The sequence below is a fragment of the Drosophila obscura genome, unplaced genomic scaffold (assembly GCF_018151105.1).
Source record: "Drosophila obscura isolate BZ-5 IFL unplaced genomic scaffold, ASM1815110v1 contig_151, whole genome shotgun sequence".
NCBI lineage: Eukaryota > Metazoa > Arthropoda > Insecta > Diptera > Drosophilidae > Drosophila > Drosophila obscura.
This window is the reverse complement of record NW_024542737.1, coordinates 1,594,516-1,612,923: the sequence shown is the minus strand read 5'-3', so window position 1 is coordinate 1,612,923 and position 18,408 is coordinate 1,594,516. Positions and strand designations below refer to the sequence as shown.

The following is an 18,408-nucleotide window of genomic DNA, read 5'->3' as shown; positions in this document are numbered from 1 at the left end:
CTTCCAGTTTTTCTACTAAAAGCAAGCATATTACCAACACGGTACGGGGCATCCAGTCCCCACATAACGTGCAGATATATACATATACCTAACAGTAAGCTAGCTAATCACTAAGTTTTGGCGCCACTCTGTGCAAGGTTCTGTGCGTCTTTTTACTCTTTTTTACATAGCATATACATATGTACTCGTACCATATACATAAATAAAAAAAAAAACACACAAACGATAAAAACAGCTGCAGCTGCATCTACAGCTACAGCTAACTGTGAGTCAGATGCAACTGCAACATTGAGAACATGGGCAGACGCAGACGCTTCTATAGTTATGGGGAATTTTCAATTGCCAAAACACACACAGAATGGAACCAGAGCTCGGAGTCCGCTTGGAATCCAATAATGCTGCAAGTGCTGCAAGTGGTTTCAATTAGATCTGAGTAACCCGATAAAGGGATCGATTGCGATCCCAAGACCATTCCTCCCTCTTGCAATACTTACATTAGTTAAAACAAAGAACTTTATGCTTTCTTGGCCTACGCCTTTGTTAAACTATATTTATCTTTGACTCAATTACAACCTACATAACGTACCAACTATCGATCGTACTTTTGATTGTTATTGTAACATATTTTGCAACTCCCTAGTAGTACAGATACAGAAACAGAAACAGATACCAGATACATATACATACCTACCAATGCATGCAAGATGCGATGAAAAATAAAGAGGAAAACCAAATACGATACGATACATACAGTTTATGGATCAATGAATTATGATTGTTCTCTCTTGATTCTGCAAATGCAAAGCGCTAAATGAAATCCAATATAAATACCACGTAAACTAAACATAACGATCAATAAATATTCTTGAAATTGCATTTTAACCAGCCTCCTCGGATCGTTCTGTGTTTTACTTTTCCTGGCTTTCAGCGAATCAGCACTTTCAATCCAAGCAGCCCTTGGATTTCATCGGGCACTTCAACGGAAGTGCTTGTTTTCCATTAAGCGGGCCGCAATGTTTATTTTCCTACTGCTCTCCAGCCAACTGATTTCAAAGAGAGACTCTTTCTTCTTCTTTCTTTTAGCACTTTTGAGAGAGAACACGAGCACGATCAGCTTTTTACTCAAAAGAGAAAAGTTCTCGAAGCCCAAAGCTTAGTTGCTAAATCTGTCTTTTGGACGCCGCGGATGAGGAAACAACAGAATAGTATTTTTACTTCAAATTCAGAAGGCTTCAGAGAGAGCTCGTCGTCGAGTCGCAGTCGAAGTCGTCATGGCCACGAATCTGGAAGATACTTTAAACAAGTTCAACCGCGAATTAATCAAATTTGACCAACACCGGCAGCGTTACAGCGAGCCCTACAACGAGCTGAGGGACCAGCTCTACTCCCTGTGGAAGCGCGATGAGAAGATACTGGGCAAGCTGGTCAAAGGATCCACCTTGGAAGGTAACTACTTTCTACTACGATCTTTCGATACTGTAGACCAGTGGCTGTCGGCAGCGTTCTATGCACTCTGCATGGGAAAGTGTCATTCTGCTGCGGTGCTGCAAAAAGCAAGCAGCAAAAAAGTAAACGTAGCGGTTGTATGCACACAAGCGGGCTACATAACATGTTAATGTATGCGTGCATGTGGGAATTATAAACTTCCGAGTGTCCGATTCTATTGATAATCAATTTGGGATCTGCGATAAGAACATACATACAAATGTGTGAGGGTTTCTTTGTGGTCTTTGTAGAATGAAACAGAAAAGGCTACGAATTTCCAGGAAAAGTTCGATTCTGATTAGATAGGGTCAGAATTATGGCGTTTGCACAGTTACTCAATCGTTTTTGTGCACTTTCCCCCTCCCAGGAAGCTATGGCGACAACCTCAAGGTATCGATGCCGAACGAGTTTGACTTGGTGATTCATTTGGTGTTCCCCGAGAATGACAGGATCATTGTGAAGCCGGATCCCCGTCGCCCAGGTGTGGCTCAAACGACATCGACCTCAAACGATAAACTGATTTGTTCCAACCACCGTAGGGAACGTGACTCTGGACATGACGAAGGTAATGGAGGCCATCCGAGATAAGGAACCTCTCAAGCCCATCTACGAGCAACTTCAGAAGCTGGTCAATGGAAAAAACATGCTACTGGAGGACAAGCTTCAGAACTGGTTGACGAGCCTGATGACCCAGACGTTAAAAAAAATAGGTAACCAGATCGAGGTGAAAAAATCGATCTCGACGCTGAAGTACAAGAGGTGCGGGCCAGCACACACCATTTTCGTGGACGGGCCCTGCCAGTTCTCCGTGGACTTTGTGCCGGGCATCAAGCTGACAGCCGCACAGAGCGTCCTTACTGGTGAGCAGAAGCAGCACTTTGGCCGCTCTACGCACTGGGATGCGATTCCAAAGCCACTGAAGCCGGCCCAGCCCGACAACATCTCCTTCCGGGCTTCCTACTACGTAGCCGAACACGAACTGATCAAAGACAAGGGCAACCTGAAGAGTGCCGTGCGGCTCCTGAAGAAGTTTCGCGACACCAAGCAGAACCTGGGCAATCTGAAGAGCTACTACATAAAGACAGTCTTCCTCTGGGAGGTAACCAAGCGAGATCGAAGATACTGGCAGAGTCCCCTCAACGAGATCTTTATTGAGGTATGTATATGTATATTTCACTATCCCCTGTCTCCCACTGAATCACTCTCTCTCCCGAATCCTGATTTCAGATGATAGGCAAGCTGGCCAACGCCCTGAAGGTGACTTCGGGCAATGGCCAGCTCCCGTTCTTCTGGGACCCCAAACTGGACATGATCGCAGACCTGAGCTCCATCCAACGCGCGGAAATGTTCAACTGTGTGGCGAAGGCCGAGTATCGTTTCCGCAGGGGCGCCGGTAACCTCACGGATGACATCAAGGACATTATGCACAGCTCCTTCAGTGCGCAAACGAAGACCCTGAGGATGGGGTCGAATCTTTAGTAACCTCCGTATCTCTCTCTCTCTCTCTCTTCCTAAAGGTAACCGCGAGGAACGAGGCATAGAGAAAAAGGGAGCAAAGCCGAAACCCAGTCAAATTTCCCAGATGTGCGAGAAGAAAACTGTGGAAACTCAGACTGAATGCAAGCCCAAGCCAAAGGCTAATTTTCTGTCGGATTTTGCAACTCAACTGGAAATCGCAACGGCCAATCTTCAGTTGGGTGCCAAAAAGAAGACAAACCTTTCTTCGCTGCCTGGCTCTGACGTCAAACAAAAACCAAAATCGAAAGTTGCTCCCCAGCCGCAGGAGGTACCGAAACCGAACCCGAACCTCAACGAGAATAAAACTGTGGAAAAGCAATGCCAAAGCAAACCTAAGCCAAAGGAGAATCCTGTGTTAAATTCAACAAGTGAGAAGGAAATTGTAACGCCCGATCCCCAGGTGAGTGCCAAAAAGAAGGCAAGCAAAGGTACCACCAAGCCGGAGGCAAACGGATCCAATAAGAATCTGAAGCCGGACGTCAAATCGTCATCGTCCTGCTTGATAAACTAGGGCAGGAAACGGAGGAACGTGAGAGTTGAAAGAGTTTTATTAACGGCAAAATAAAAAGAAGTTCGATCTCCGATCTTAAACCTAAAACGTTGCTCTAGAAGGTGGTGAGGGAGTGGACTGGGGATGTCGTCGTTGTCGTTCTTAAGTCGCGCGCTTACAAGCCGCCGCCAGAGCGGTCCACGCTAATCTTCTTCTGCTTGATACTGGCAGCCTCCTGCTTCTGCTCCTCCAGCTCGGCCATGCGGGCAAACCGGGAGTAGGCCACGTCGCCCGTCTTGATCGCGGACATCATCTACAGCATTTAAATAGAGTTTCAACATTAGAATAAGCCATCACATACAGACACCAATAATAATTGAGAGAGGGAGAGTTAGAGTCGCACCTGTAGATACTCGTCGAGCTCCACCTGGCCATTCATGTTGGTATCGATCTCGCGGAGGATCTCGTGCAGCTGCTCGCCGGAGACGTCGCCCTCGCCGAAGGTCTTGAGGCCGCGGCGGATGTCGTTGATGGAGACATAGCCCTTCTTGTCCTTGTCGATCAGCTGGAAGCGCTTGATGTAGGTCTGGATCTCCTCCTTGGACAGCTTAATCGGTATGCGCTCCTTGGAGGTGCGGTTCACAGAGTGTCCCATCTCGTTGGCCAAGAACTCGGTGGCCTGCTTGATCTGGCGCTCCTTCTCTTCCTTGGACCACTGCAGCTCCTCGCCCATTATGTCCACGATCACGGGAAGCGCCTCCTGCGCCGCCTGCACGTTGAGGAAGGCCAGTCGTAGCCGGCGTGCTATCATGTCGATGGCCGAGCAGGCGTATTCGCGCACGCCGTAGCGGATCTCGGCGTCGATGTAGGGGAACTCGGGGTGGATGCGGTTGCCGATGATGGGCCAGCGCTTGCCCGTCAGCGAGGCCATCTTGGAGACGGCAAAGGCGCGGTCGCCGTACGACTTGGCCAAGTGCTGGGCCACCTCGCACTCCAAACCAAAGTCCTGCACTAGGCGGATGTACATGGTCGGTGTCCAGCCCTGGCCGCCCTCAATCTTCAGGAAGGAGGTAACGGCCTCCTCCCGCTCCGGCTTCAGATTGCAGGCTGTGGAATGGATGGAAAGAGATATGATCAGCAATCGGAAATCATGGGAACAGAAGGGACACCTACCCTTGATGGCCGCATCGATGGTGTGCTCGGCCATAGCGCGATATGTTGTCCACTTGCCGCCGGCAATGGTGATGAGATTGGAGGGGCTGACGTGGACGATGTGGTTACGGGCGAGGGACTGGGTGTCGTCCTTGTTGGGGTCGGAGACCAGCGGCCGGATGCCGCTCCAAGCAGACAGGACGTCGCCGCGTCGCACCTCTACGTCCGCATTCAGGTAGTTCTTGATCTCTTTCAGAATGAACTGGATCTCGTCCTCGGTGGGGATGGGGTTGTGGGTGATATCGCAGGGCAGGTCGGTGGTGCCGGCGATCGTCTGTCGCTGCCAGGGCAGGAAGAAGATAACGCGTCCGTCGGAGGTCGAGGGATCGAGCAGGCCCATCTGGTCGGGGCTGTAGTAGCCGGGGAGCACGATGTGCACGCCGGAGCTGGGGCAGCAGATGCTCTTCACCGTGGGATTGTCCATCTTGCGGATGGAGTCCGTGAAGGGGCCGCAAGCGTTCACAATGCACTTGGCCTTCACGGTGAACTCCTTGCCGGAGATGTGGTCCTTGACCTTGGCACCGCACAGCACCTGCTTGCCGGTGCCGTCGTCCTTCTTCAGCAGCTCCTTCACCTCCACGTGGTTGCAGACGGTGGCGCCGTGCCGGGCGGCCGTCAGGGCCACGGCCAGGCACATACGGGCGTCATCCTGCTGTCCGTCGTAGTACACGATGGCGCCGCACAGTTTGTCCTTCTTGAGCATAGGGAACAGCTCCAGTGCGTCCTTCTTGGACAGGTAGTAGGAGCTCTTCACGTTGCGGTCACCAGCCACCAAATCGTAGGCCTTGATGCCCACCCAGTAGTACGGAACCTGCCACCACCTGCGGGAGAGATCAGTGGGTTGGGATTAGTGGATGGGGATGCTGGAAGGAATGCGTGGGCTGCATTTACGTGTAAACAGGCAGCATGATGGGCAGCGGATGGGTCAAGTGGGGTGCCGATTCGAGCATGGTGGCGCGCTCCTGGAGAGCCTCCTTCACCATCCGGTACTGCTCAAGGTCTAGCTGTGGAAGCGGAAATGGAGGGGGGACAACGATTAGCTCTCTACGGTGCGGATGATCCGGCTGAGCGATGAACTTACGCCCAGAATTGCCTTCTGCAGGTACCGCACTCCACCGTGGATGAGCTTGGTGGAGCGCGACGAGGTGCCACTGGCGAAATCGTCCAGTTCCACCAAAGCCGTCTTCAGACCTGTGCAGAGGAGATTGTCAGTCGTTTTAGATGTACATATTATTGGACTTGCGCCTGGGCTCACCTCGTGTCACCGAGTCGAGGGCACACCCGGCGCCAGTGGCTCCGCCACCGATGATCAGCACATCGAACTCCTCGCCGCTCATCAGGGAGCTGATCTGCTCCGACCGCATGGGCAGTGTGCGCTTCCTCTTTGGCGGTGCCACCGCAGCATTGTTCACCACGCGGGGGGTGTTCCAGTGGTCAAGGCTCCAGGCGGCTAGCACTGAGCCCACGGCTGCACTGGTGGCAGTCACGCCGAACTTGAACATCCGCGAAGACATCGCTCAAGGAGTTCCTTTTGATAGTTGCTTGTGCTGCCAAAAGAGAGCATTCGATATTACTTAAAAGATTAGTCACAAATGTATTTGTTTGAGTATCTCGTGCGAGTATTTCACATATGTTTCTCTCTTTCCCGCTCTTGGCTGCACCTCACTCAAACGGCCAGCGGAAAGAGGGCAAGAAAGCTCTCTCTCCAAGCATAGATACGCTCTTCCACTCTGAACAAGCAACAGCTTTGGCCAGAGCTTTAGTGCAAACTTTTCACTCGGGTCGCTCTCTCTCTATCTCTGTTTCTCTGGAAGTTCCATTGCGAATAGTACACGAATTTTGAGTATTTCAAATCAATGCTGCACCATTTATGGGGGCTAGACCCAGACCCAGCTGTAGGGCTAAAACACTGGACTCGCACCCACGGAACCCGGCCACGGATAGACACTGAACAGACGGGCTCCAGACGAAGCGCTTCTCCGAATCGGGGGCGGATTTTACCTTGAGTTCCAGGCGGAAAGTGTTTCGAGAGTAGACGGTGAAACCTGAATAAATTCCACACCGAACACGTCGGACCACAGCGGAGAGACTGCCGAGTCTGTTCAGAACATATGTATTTAGCGGGCGTAACAGAAAATGATTACATCAGAGTTTGAGTCACTTTTCGCGTCGACGGCAGTCCGCGCGTCCGCACTCAGCCAGGGCGAATCGGGTATTAAGCTGCTTACCGTTTGCCTTCTGGCTATTGCTATTGCTGCTATTCCACTGCCGATGCTGTGGCTAATGCTGATGCTGATACTGGTACTGGAAGCGAAACCCTTTCCTGCTGCGCCACTAAGTAGCTCCTCCGTCTGCTCTGTCCGGTCCGTCTCGTTTGCTGGCAGAGTGCACTGTGCAAGTGCAGGTGCAGCTTTTTGGCTCGGCAGCTTTCAGTGCAATATGCAATGCTACAGTGTGCTTGCCTTGCCGCTCGGAAATCGTGCTCGGTGCTCGGTTCGCAGTACTCGGTCAACCAACAGCTGTTGTAATTCTGCCACGCCGCGCCCCTGTGACTTTTGAGTGTCTAGCCAGCTAATTGGCCAGCAAGTCGTTCGTGAATCTCGCACCCAGATACCAGATACAAGATACTCTCGTGCCGCGAAATTCCGATTCCGCCACTCTGCTCGGATACGATGCCCACCTTTGCGATGAGCCCACGTCGAGTGTCTTGGGTGTGTGCTTTGTAACTGAGCGCGAATGATATTTTTTATGGCTGATTGTTTCGCGCTCTATTCAATTAGGAGCGTTCGGCCGAGTGCTGATTGCGCTGCCGCTGCCACAGAGCGGCACTCTCCAACATGGGTGGAACGGAGGTCGAGCCGGTGACTCTTCCGTTGGTTTCCATTGCGGCAGTTTCCTAAACAGGGCCCGTGCCCCTGCTGATAACCATAATTTCACAATTGCTCCGCGCATGGCGTAGATCCAGTGGGGAATGGGGGAATGGCATTTTAATTCATGAATGAATCACTCCGGCAGAACCATCTTGTGCGCCGCTTGTCCAGCTCTTGATCGGGCGACGTCACAGGCGAGACGGTTGCCGCGCAGCAGACAGAAAGCAGACGGGCACTTGTGGGCTCGAGTAGATACAGATACGTCATGGGGCGACATGGGCAATGGGTAAGGTCAGTATCACTTGCGCAATTGAGCAAGAAGAGTCCACGGCTATTTATACCCCACGAGACCCACAAGAAACGGACAGACCTACAAATGACCTTGGCTCCCAATCACATTCCCAAATTAAAAATTCGGCAGTGCTCACGAAGGCAAAACCCGTTATCACGCTGATTGTAAATGATACAAAGTGCGAGTAGCATATATCCGACTCTCCGCGCAGAGCTTGTCCGGCGGCACAGATACGGACATGGACACGATTACACGCAGCTGTTGCGTGCAGCGCACCACCCACACGGAAATACCTCTACACAGATGCCCGACCACGACTACGGCGGAGACATCGAAAAGCTCTCGCGAGCCCCGTAGCTACGTTGAGAGACGACGACGGCGACAGCGACGATGCTATCTCCATCGGCCGACGCGTTCTCCGCCAGCACGTGAACACTCTCCAACGGACTGGCGGGTAGACGTAGGACGTTCATACGTACATATATACATACATACATATGCACGTACATATGTATGATGTGTGCAAGAGTCTCTGTCTGAGACTGATACGATTTTCAGTTGGAGCTCCTATCTTTACCACAGGCTTGCCCTCCACTGAAGGTGGAAGGTGTAGTGTCTGACCCCCAAAATATAACTACAACATATGAAGGTCCGAGGCGTGTTTGTCGACCATGTAGTGCCCTACACTTATTAAATAGGGAAGATCTGCATATAGCTAGGGGCTTCTGCGGGAGGCCCTAGAGGGAGGAATATATTCTTCTATTCTCTGTACCGGTTTCGATTAGTTTGGATTTGTTTTACGTTTTACATCCGTAGGGTTGAAGGCGCCACTGGATTGGTATGGTTTTGAAATCGGCTTAATCGACTTAGCCTATGCTAGAACCTCGAGTCGAGGAGCATGTAAAACTCATGTAGAATGTCCATTTCGGGGGCGTGTACGTCGTACTGACAACAGGTGTTCGTGCTCCTGCCTTCGCTTCGTGTGTCCTGCTGCAACTACTGCCATGACAGCCAGCTGTTGGAATGGTGCCCATGGCAACATGTCCAATCCTGCCACAACAATGGCAGTGAGTTCTCCACTTGGACGACTCAGTCGAGGAAGTATATCCACGGCAATCATGTCGCTGTTCAATGTCTGCAGCTGGTGGTCTGCCCAGTGCGCCGATCCCGGAGAGCAGTACGATGTGGCCAGCCTGCTGTGCGCCCGCTTTGGCCTGGAGGCTCAGGAGAAGGACTACATCATAGTGGGCTCCCAGACGGGGCAGCTGAGCATCTACTACCCGCACAGGCGGGGCTATGATGCCACCGACCTGCTGCTGGAGACGCAGATGGCGGCCCCAATCCTCGGCTTGTATGCGGGAAAGTTTAGCGGGTGAGTTCCCCTCTGACTGCTAGTGGAATATGGTATAATATGCCCATCCCCTCCAGCAATGTGCGCAATGAGAACACCAACCAGCTGGGCGTTCTCCTGCCCAACGCCATTGCCATCTACAACGTTCAGGCCATCGGGGGACTGGCGGAGCACGGAGCCCAGCTGCGGCTGCAGCTGCAGGCGGAGCACAAGTTCCAGCGGGTGGCCTTCGGCCTGTGCCAAGGCCACTTTGGGCAGGTGAAGGGCCGCGAGTTCTTCTGTGTGGTGCACCTGGACGGCACCTTGACCTTCTACGAGCAGGACGGCATCTCCTACGAGTGCCGCTTCCCCGGACACCGTGCCCTGCCGGCTCCTGTGGCCTATTGCGAGCGCACCGACAGCTTCTTTCGATTCAGCGCCACCTGGCACCTGCAGTGCTATAGCTACCAGGACCTGTCCCACTCGCTGGTCACCAAGCTAGGCAGCTACCAGCCCACCTGGACGCAGGGCGTGGGCGAGGGCATTGTCGACATGCGGGTGGTCCAAGTGAAGGAGTGAGTACTAAACCGAAGGGAATGGCTTCGATCCGTTGTTGCATCCCACATCTTGCAGCAACTGCTCCTACATCATGATCCTGGGCGAGCGGAACTTCATCTCCCTGGACGACAACGGCAAGTTCATCTTTATGCTGAAACTGGACTACGCGCCCAAGTGTTTCCACAGTTTCGTGGTGGGCTATTATTGGGGTAAGCCGTGGTCCTCATCCGGAGAGCAACCTATCCAATTTTACCGATTCAATATTGCCAATCAGAGCCAGGCGCGCGCCTCATCACAGCCATCATTTCGGACTCTTCAAAGCTGCATGTCTACGAGGAGGCAAACATCATCTGGGCAGCCCAGTGGCCAAACCAGTCGCCCGCGCCGGTAGCCATACAGCGCTCCAATATGCAGGGCCTGGCCGGTGGCATAGTGACGCTCGGGGCCAGGGGACAGCTGGAGGTGGGCTACCTGGGTGCCGATCCCTTCACGTTCCAGGTGCAGCCGCTGAACATCGAGGAACTGAGCTTCGCCCAGGCTCACAAGGAGCTGCAGCAGCTAGAGGACGAGATCAAGGAGGCGGTGGATGTACGCGACATGGACGCCCTCAACCAGCAGGCGGCGGATCAGGTGCGACTCAGCTTCAGCATCCAGAAGGAAGTCTCTGACGATCTGGACACCCTTTTGCTGGACGTGCCCGCCGACGTGGCCGTCAAGGAGCTGCCCTCGGCCAAGGGTTTGCTGCGGTTCAAGATCAAGGCGGATCTGGCCGAGCTGCAGCTGGTGTTCCAGACGCCCAGCGGCGTTCGCTGCAGCCAGGACACCATGAGCTTTGTGGACGTGGTCGCTGGCACCAGCCAGGAGCTGAAGCTGGACTTTTATATCGCCGAACTGCTGCATATCCACAGCACCAGAGTGGAGGTGGTGGCCTCCTTTGTGAGTCCCAGGGTGAGTGTAATGGCATGTGCAAGATCTGCATCCTAATACTCTCGAGACATCATCCCCAGGGCATTCCCCGGGTCATTCTGCAGAGCGCCCACCTGCCGCTGGCCATGTTCTATCGCGTGTGTCAGCCCCAGAAGGCGGCGGGCATCAAGCTGACGTACAGCATCACCAGCAGACACGTCGCCCCGAAGCTGGGCACCTTCTTCGGCGAGTTCCTCGAGGGCCAGGGAGATGCACACGCCCTGGGCCTCCAGCTGCTGTGCCCCGGCCTGGACAAGCAGTCCGAGCTCATCACTGTGGTGGCGGCCAAGAACTCCAACCGCATCCGCATCCAGTCCGACTACGTGGAGGCATTTGCCATGATCCTGGAGCGCCTTGTTGAGACGACGCTGCAGCTGGACAGCTCTGCTGGCCTCATCAAGATGGACAAGAAGAAGCCCAAGCGCGGGGTGCTCAATCGCTGCGTGGAGCGCTTGATGGCCGCACCCTTCCTGCCCGCCCAGCCCATCCTCCATCGCGTCGACGTGCACCACGAGACCCAGCAGAACATCCGAAAGCAGACGGTGAGTGGCGAAGACTCGCCCATGCACTCATTATCACTCCCTTGCGATTCCTCCAGGAGCAACTGGAAGACCTCTGGCTGCAGTTCAAGACCCTCCAGCGGCAACTTCAGGAGCAGCAGGAGCAGGAACCCAAGGAGGCCCTCACCATGCAAATCGAGACGAACTACGACCAACTGATACTCGAAGGCGACAAGCTCGTGGAGATACGGCGGGACGAGCGCAGGTGGGTTGTTGGGGGTGTGCGTGCCACATTGAGTGTCCGATAATTACCCAGGCTATTAGGGTATTCTCCCACTGCAACCTATTCCAGCCCGTTCCCATTAAAATAATCATTATTTGATACCCTCCGACTCGGAAGAAACTCGGGAGTTTATTCATGCCAAGCGACATCCTGACAAAATTATCAGAAAACTGCAAAACACTTTGGCAAACCTTTTCCTCTCTTTATGGGAATACTGAAAGCATAGTACTCAGAGTACAGGGTATCTGATTGTCGTCATACGCGCTCCAAATTAATTTTTTTATTATCGATTGCAGGCAACGCTGTGACCTAAACTGCGCCGTGGCTTTGGCCAAATGGATTATTCAGGCCCTGAACCTGGAGGAGCGCGTAGTCAACGTTGTCGGCTCGGTTCTCAGTGTTCCCATCGAGGACTGGACGGAGCTGGTGAGTGGAGGACACATGCAGTGGAAAACTGTGAAAAATCGAACTTGCCTACTAAACTTATTTCTCATTGCAGAGTTGGGAAGAATCGATGGCGCCCGGCATCGACATGCTGCATCACTTTGGGCCACTGACCCGCTCCAAATCTACATCGACCCATGGACTGCTGGATGCCACCGACAGCACGAAGGACAGCTTCGACTATGGTCGCTTCAGACGGCACTTTGCCACGCTCTTCGACCGGATTGTGCGTCTGGCCTCGTCTCCGCAGCCGGCAGCCGGTGACGGCGGTGGCGGTGGCGTCGTCTCGCACGTCACAGAGCAGCCCTTAGAGGTGGTGGAGGAGCAACAGCAGGCCAAGCAAGTGGATGAGATAAGCAACATGCAGCGCATGCTGGGGGACCAAGGCCTGCCGCTGCCGCTGGCGCCGTCCAAGCGCAAGTCCAACATGAGCAGCTCCCTGGAGGCCGTCGAAGACGATGAGGAATACGACGAGGAGGATCTGCGCGAGGACGTCGGCTACCGCAAGGAGTATGGCACTGGCACTGTCACTGGGGCTGGAGCTGAAGCCCAGAAGAAGACATCCAGCCAGCCACGCTCCGAGTGGGTCAACGAGGACTTTGAGCTCCCTACCACCGAGGAGCTGTTCAGCGACCTAGGCATCTGGTGGTAGGGTCATTCCCGTTCCCATGTCCATTGCTGTTGTGCAATAAATGCGAGAGCTGTCCCAACAGAGATCTTTATTTGGCAGCTGGGCACCAGATCTCCGATTCTGACGGCGATAAAGCCTCGCAATCGGAATTTGCATAACCAACAGCCGACAGAGATGTGAGTGTCCGTGGGAGTGCACTCAAGAGATTTGTGTGGACAGGAACGGCGGCAGGCAGCGAACTCGTTTATGATGCATGGCTGCAGATAAAACAAGATAAAAGTCAGAGACAGATTCAGAGTCAGATTTGGATTCGGTTGCCAGAGAGGGGTACTCTGGCATGCGATGGCATGCTTCGAGTGGGCAGCGACAGGAGGCGCGGAGGAGCAGGGACAGCTGCTGTGATCCCTTGTCAGCTCCACAGGCAAATCCCACACAGGGAGGCCTGAGTTATAGGAGTCTGCTGCATCTAGGCCTAGTTCCAGTTCCAGGCCCAGGCTGTCGCCCGTAAATCGCCAACAATTGACTGAAAAAATTCCAGCCAGCTCGGGCCCCGACTCGGTTTCAGAGTGTATTGTTTTCGCGGTTTGTGGATGGATGTGCAGTGGGCTGGTGGGGTGGTGGTGCTGGGTGCGTTCTCATTGATTAATTAACAGCTTTTTAATGTGATCCTGAGTGATCAAACAATAATTTGCGATGCGTTGATTGCTAATATATTTCATCACAATGCCGTAATGAATGCAGCAGGATAGGTCACTCACATTCAAGCCGGCGGGAAATTTAACTGAAAGTACATTGGGACTGAGTTGATTATATTTGCACAGGAAATTTAACGAAAATCGGGCTTGGAAAATTATAGTATATCCAATTTTGTATGATAACTCGACTGTGACTTAATTGACGTTCTTTGGGTTAGACTTTAATTAATATATCGTACATATGCCACTTATGGCACATCCAATGGAACTTCCCCAAAGACTGCTCCACTGTGCGAGAACCGCTTCGGACTGTTTCCGTTAAGGTTTATAAATTACTCCCTGCCGGCCAGCCAGCCTGTCTGATCGGAACTGGAAATTAACACCCAGCCAAATTTAGCAGCCGGAACGGAATAAACAGAACTTGACGTATCAATCAGAAACAGATGATCGTCGCAGTAGCAGGGAAAACAAAAGCGAAGAAGAGTTTGGGGTTCAGTTCTAGTATATATTGTAGTTTGGGTTGTATATCTCCTTCACGGAGCAGAGGGCAGGGTACTGCGGATTGTGGCCCGTGAGGCAATCGGAGGCGGGTACACCCGCATTGTAGACGGGGACGCCGATGGCATAGACGCTGGCGTAGTTGCAGGCCGTGTTGTAGATGTAGAGGAAGGGGTACTTGGGGTTGGTGAAGCGCATCATGGCGCAGCCGACATGGGTGTTCCTGTCCACCACCGTCTCCACAAAGTGCCCGTACTTCTCCCTGCCAGCAAAAGAAGAAGAGTGTTAGGTCCCAAAAAGGAAACCGGAAATGTGGGATGTGGGTGCGACTGATCCACTTACAGTTTGCTGGTCACCCGGAAGTCGGTGATGAAGCTGCTGTCGATGACATGGTGCTCCCCGAACCACAGACCCAGCGACTGCTCCACCAGATTGGTCACATTCATTGGGGCACTGCGATAGCGATCCACGCCGCACAGGTTCTGACCCAGATTCCGGAAGCGGAACGAGTGGTTGCAGTCATCGTGCTCCAGATAGCAGGTCTTCAGGTTGAGCGTCGCCAGATACTCCAGCTCCTCGTCCCACACCATGGTGGCCATCCGCGTGGCCGGATAGTAGCCCGGCAGCGAGCCCGAGGCAATGAAGTTGCGCCGCTTGTTGTGCTCATTCAGGATGAACGCCCGGTGCGGCTTCAGGTTGACCATGGTGGCATCTTCCGGGCAGCTCTCATGGAACTCCTATCAAACGGCATTCTCGGTTAGCTCTGTGGCAGGGAGAGAGCGTGTGCCACTTACTCCGTTGTTGTTGCAGGCTATGTGCACCTTGCCCTCCGGACAGAGCTGCGGATCGCACCAGGACAGCGGCTGTCCGAACACGGTCACCGCCATCAGCATCAGAGGCATCAGCAGAACGCTGATCAGCAGATATTTCCCAGGCTCCATGTTCTCCGGATGTCAATGCAATCGCAAGTGCAGATCCTGACCGCCTCCAAGGCGATATTTATTCAGAAATTTTAATTTGGTGCCGCGCTTTAATTTTGGGGTTTATTTTTGGCAGCGTTTGCTGTTTGTTTTCCAACGCGGTTCGGAGTGCGGCTCGGAGTGGGGGACCGAATCCGATGCCGATTCCGCGGTTCCGAAAACCGCAGCTGCACTGACCAGCCACCGTCCCGCGTTGCTTGAGACAGGTCAAGCGACGTTTTATGAATCATTTCCATTTTCTGGCCGGCGTCTCGATGTTTGTCTTTGTCTCTGTCGCCGTCTCTGTCTCGGTCTCCACCTCTGAAGAGCGTTCACACCGAAAGTCGCGGACTCGGCGCACGACTTCTAGGAAAACTCGCCCATAAAGCAAAGCCCAAAAGTTGAGTGGAGTTCAGGCCTGCCGAAAAGCGAAGAGGGTTGGAATAGATTAGTTCCTATTTGGTTACTGTCCAGACAGGTCCGATTACCTAGATAGGATCCTTTCGGTTACAAGTATCCCTTAATAGACGGGTCGGCAGTAGAGCCACAAGTCCTATATAGTAGACTCATGAGAGGTTCCACTGTAAGTTAAGCCTCAGCCAAATCTAGGCCTGAAAGAACCCATCAAACTAGGCCATAAATCCAGAGTTGAGCGAAGTTCAAGATGCTCAAAGAAATAAGAGAGTTGAAAAGGTTTATCTATTGTTTGGGAGTGTGTTTCAGTGATTTCAGTGATTCTCTTAATACTCTATCATCCCCCGTTAAAACCTTGTTATCCAACCAAATCTCATGCTTCTGGGAAGACTCCATTCATTCAGACTCCACTCCATTCCACTCATCGCCGATCGACTCGGCGTGGGCGTCTCCAGCAGTTCAGTGACTCTGGCTCTCTGTGATTCTAGGCTTCTGGGGCTTCGCCACTGACATTGACCCAATGGGTGAGTTTCGAAAAAAAAGCTAATAATATCTTTGTTTGCTTTCTGGTTGCAGCACACATGTGCCGTGCCGGGCATTTAGCGACTGCCAGACGGGACAGGTTTCCAATCACAAAGAAAAAGAACAAATCAATAAGTTCTGCACACAAATCAACTTGAAGCCGAGATTTGCATACTCGAGGTAGATCTTTGAAGATCTCTTTACGATCTCTGTTGGTTAATAACAAACGAAAGTTTTGTGTGCCAAACCAGTCTCGAAATGGAGACGGAGTCGGAGAGCGGGACGAGACGAGCGGGCCGCTTTCTTTGTAGAGGCGTTTTGTTAGACTAAAGCGTAGTCTTACAGCGTAGTCTTATACGATAATAATAATTTATACTGTGGTTATGCAATGACAGTGGGAGCGGCGGAGTCAGGCGGTCAGAAGTCAGAAGTCAGCCATGGATGGGATGGAATGGGATGCCGATGACTTTGTGTTGAAATAAATTATGCAAAGTGGCTGGAATCGAACAGAACGTCACGTCGATGCGATCATTTATTTGTGTGTAAAGCTACGGGTTTCTCAATACTTGGCAGTTGGACCTGAGTAAAACTAAAGGAAAACTGAAGATCATGCACGGATCACCAATTGGGATCGTACTCCTCGCGGGTGGAGCAGAGGCCCGGATAGAAGTGGCTCTTCCCCGTGGTGCAGCGCGATGCCGGATAGCCCGTCTCGTAGACGATCGCCCCCAGGGCGTAGAGCGAGGCGTAGTTGCAGACCACATTGTAGATGTACACGGATGGGTAGTCGGGCCGCGTGAAGCGCATGATGGAGCAGCCTATGGAGAAGTTCTTGTCCACACTCATCTCCACAAAGTGTCCATAGTCCTCGCTAAGGGGGGACACGCATAATCCATGAGTTCCTAAGCGAGGAATTGGAATCGGCATCGGCCTCAGGTACTCACAATATCGGCGTCACTTTGAAGGCGTCGATGAAGCTGCTGTCGATCAGATCCCACTCGTTGAACCACAGTCCGACGCACTCCTCAACCAGGCTGGTCACATTCACATGTGGATTCCGGTTGCGCCACACCGCGCACAGGTTCTGGCCGGAGTTGGCATAGCGGTACGTGCTGTGGCAGTCGTCGTGGTCCAGCACACAGGTCCGGGTATTCAGCTGCGACAGGTACTGCAGCTCATCGTCCCATACCTACGAATACGAATCTACTGAGACACTGCTGCAAATGTTAGGGATCTGAAGCTCCTACCATGGTGGCCATGCGAGCGGCTGGGTAATAGCCCGGCACTCGTCCCAGCGCCAGGAAGTTCCGCCTCTTGTTGTGCGCGTGCAGGAAGTCCGATTTGTGGCGACTGATGTCCACCTGGAAGGCGTCCGGCTGGCAGCGTCTGCCAAAGTGCTAGGAGAGCGACAGTGTAACCATCAGATGCTGTTGAATCTTTTTTTTGTTCCGGTGTAGTTACCCCTGTATTCCGGCAGGCCACATGCCGTACACCCTTCTCGCATAGCGTCGGATCACACCAGCTGTACTCCTTGGCCAGGACCACTTGCAGCAGCATCAGCAACAGTAACAGGCAGGCTAACGAAGGTGCACAGTCAGACATTCTGGGAAAAATGGGGAATCTCCGTTTCTAAATCTTTCAAATGGGCGGCGGGACAATGCGCGTGTCCGTCTTTATTGAATGTTTCCGTCCGAATGATCAGAAAAGAGCAGAGATCAGAGACCGGGACTGGAACTGGCACTCGGGAAGAGGTGGAGCTAGAGAGTGTGCCGCCTGCTGACTAGCTTTTGTATATATTTCTCTCGATTCTAATGCCATTTCGCACAGTCCAAGCCAGAGCCACAGCCGCAGCCATAGCAAGACCAAGCCAAAGCCAAAGCAAAGCCTTTCTAACACGTTTAGAACAAAACGGCCAAGAACAAGTTTATACAAAATAATGATAATAAATATAAATATTAATTTGAGGGCGAGCAGACCCGACGAGGAATGAATCTTCCCGGTCTGTTTTGTTTTGTTTTCTTCTGGTTCTGTTCTATTCTATTCCATATTCAATTTAACTCCAAGCCGCTTTTTAGCCAACATTTCTGTTGGGAGAAGAGAGTGCCCCAAAGTTCGTGGCTGCCACGAGCTGGAATCCAGCCATCGATCGATCGATCTGGCCAACGATCGGTTGACAGAACAGACCATAAAATGTGCGCGTTTGAAGTTAATGCGATCGTTAAAAGATCTATATACGAGTACACACATACACATAAACTCAAACACATACACGGGCATTTTTTTTTGTTGCCTGGGAAACGGCTGCCATCCATTTCAGGAGGCGTGCAATTAATTACCTGATTTTTATTGACACACATATCCGTCCAGTACCAGCGACGACGCGTCGTTCTTAGTCTCAATTCCAGTCCAAACTTAGAACCTATTAGACTAAATTTAGTGGCTTTAATATGCAAATTGCGACAACGATTATGCCCGATAAGGCGGCACTTAAGAGTGTCGCGTGATTTAAGCTTCTCCTCGTGGATTTATGGCGGAGAAATTCGAGAAGAAAGGCAGACAGACAGACACCTTATGGTGCTGCTAATTGATGGATCTTTGATACGTTGTAGCATGTGTATTGGTACTGTGGGAGGCAGTTTCGACTTTATGCACCTTTCCACCTAGAACAGAAGTAGTTTGCTGAGAGGGTATCCCATGGTTCGACCTTCCCCCAAATAGCTTGACTAATTAGTATTCCCTTT

The 18,408-nt window shown here is 52.2% G+C and overlaps 5 protein-coding genes across 7 annotated transcripts in view; 2 read left to right on the top strand and 3 right to left on the bottom strand.

Moving 5' to 3' along the window:
• LOC111077086 overlaps nt 1-3,610 on the top strand; it is a 63,719-nt gene extending 60,109 nt beyond the window's left edge. The window contains exons 2-6 of the mRNA XM_022371230.2: nt 1,084-1,446; nt 1,853-1,966; nt 2,025-2,641; nt 2,713-2,923; nt 3,003-3,610. Of these exons, the coding sequence (XP_022226922.2) occupies nt 1,272-1,446; nt 1,853-1,966; nt 2,025-2,641; nt 2,713-2,923; nt 3,003-3,514 (1,629 nt within the window). The 5' untranslated portion in view covers nt 1,084-1,271 and the 3' untranslated portion in view covers nt 3,515-3,610. The remainder of the gene's footprint in view (nt 1-1,083; nt 1,447-1,852; nt 1,967-2,024; nt 2,642-2,712; nt 2,924-3,002) is intronic.
• Nucleotides 3,534-7,454, bottom strand: LOC111077085 (glycerol-3-phosphate dehydrogenase, mitochondrial). Of its 3 annotated transcripts, none has more exons than XM_022371229.2 (7): nt 7,386-7,454; nt 5,961-6,252; nt 5,787-5,896; nt 5,597-5,709; nt 4,667-5,526; nt 3,897-4,600; nt 3,534-3,806 (listed from the first exon to the last, which is right to left on the bottom strand). In XM_022371229.2, the coding sequence occupies exons 2-7, from the start codon at nt 6,217-6,219 to the stop codon at nt 3,669-3,671; spliced, it is 2,184 nt and encodes a 727-aa protein (XP_022226921.2). In that variant the 5' UTR covers nt 6,220-6,252; nt 7,386-7,454; the 3' UTR covers nt 3,534-3,668. The 3 variants fall into 3 exon arrangements, with proteins under 3 accessions (XP_022226921.2, XP_041447811.1, XP_041447812.1); XM_041591877.1 differs by lacking the exon at nt 7,386-7,454 and adding an exon at nt 6,934-7,308; XM_041591878.1 differs by lacking the exon at nt 7,386-7,454 and adding an exon at nt 6,707-6,803.
• On the top strand, nt 6,766-12,652 carry LOC111077083 (protein PTHB1). Its single transcript, XM_022371228.2, has 8 exons — nt 6,766-9,239; nt 9,296-9,772; nt 9,831-9,964; nt 10,030-10,703; nt 10,763-11,263; nt 11,320-11,486; nt 11,801-11,930; nt 12,004-12,652. Exons 1-8 carry the CDS (start codon nt 8,872-8,874, stop codon nt 12,598-12,600), a joined length of 3,048 nt encoding a protein of 1,015 aa, XP_022226920.2. The 5' UTR covers nt 6,766-8,871; the 3' UTR covers nt 12,601-12,652.
• A 658-nt stretch (nt 12,653-13,310) lies between these two features.
• On the bottom strand, nt 13,311-15,969 carry LOC111077078 (antigen 5 like allergen Cul n 1). The gene is made up of 4 exons (XM_022371213.2): nt 15,220-15,969; nt 14,567-15,149; nt 14,115-14,509; nt 13,311-14,034 (listed from the first exon to the last, which is right to left on the bottom strand). Exons 2-4 carry the CDS (start codon nt 14,711-14,713, stop codon nt 13,773-13,775), a joined length of 804 nt encoding a protein of 267 aa, XP_022226905.1. The 5' UTR covers nt 14,714-15,149; nt 15,220-15,969; the 3' UTR covers nt 13,311-13,772.
• A 195-nt stretch (nt 15,970-16,164) lies between these two features.
• Nucleotides 16,165-17,433, bottom strand: LOC111077077 (antigen 5 like allergen Cul n 1). Its single transcript, XM_022371212.2, has 4 exons — nt 17,129-17,433; nt 16,915-17,064; nt 16,612-16,856; nt 16,165-16,538 (listed from the first exon to the last, which is right to left on the bottom strand). Exons 1-4 carry the CDS (start codon nt 17,267-17,269, stop codon nt 16,286-16,288), a joined length of 789 nt encoding a protein of 262 aa, XP_022226904.1. The 5' UTR covers nt 17,270-17,433; the 3' UTR covers nt 16,165-16,285.
• Between the last annotated feature and the right edge of the window lie 975 nt (nt 17,434-18,408).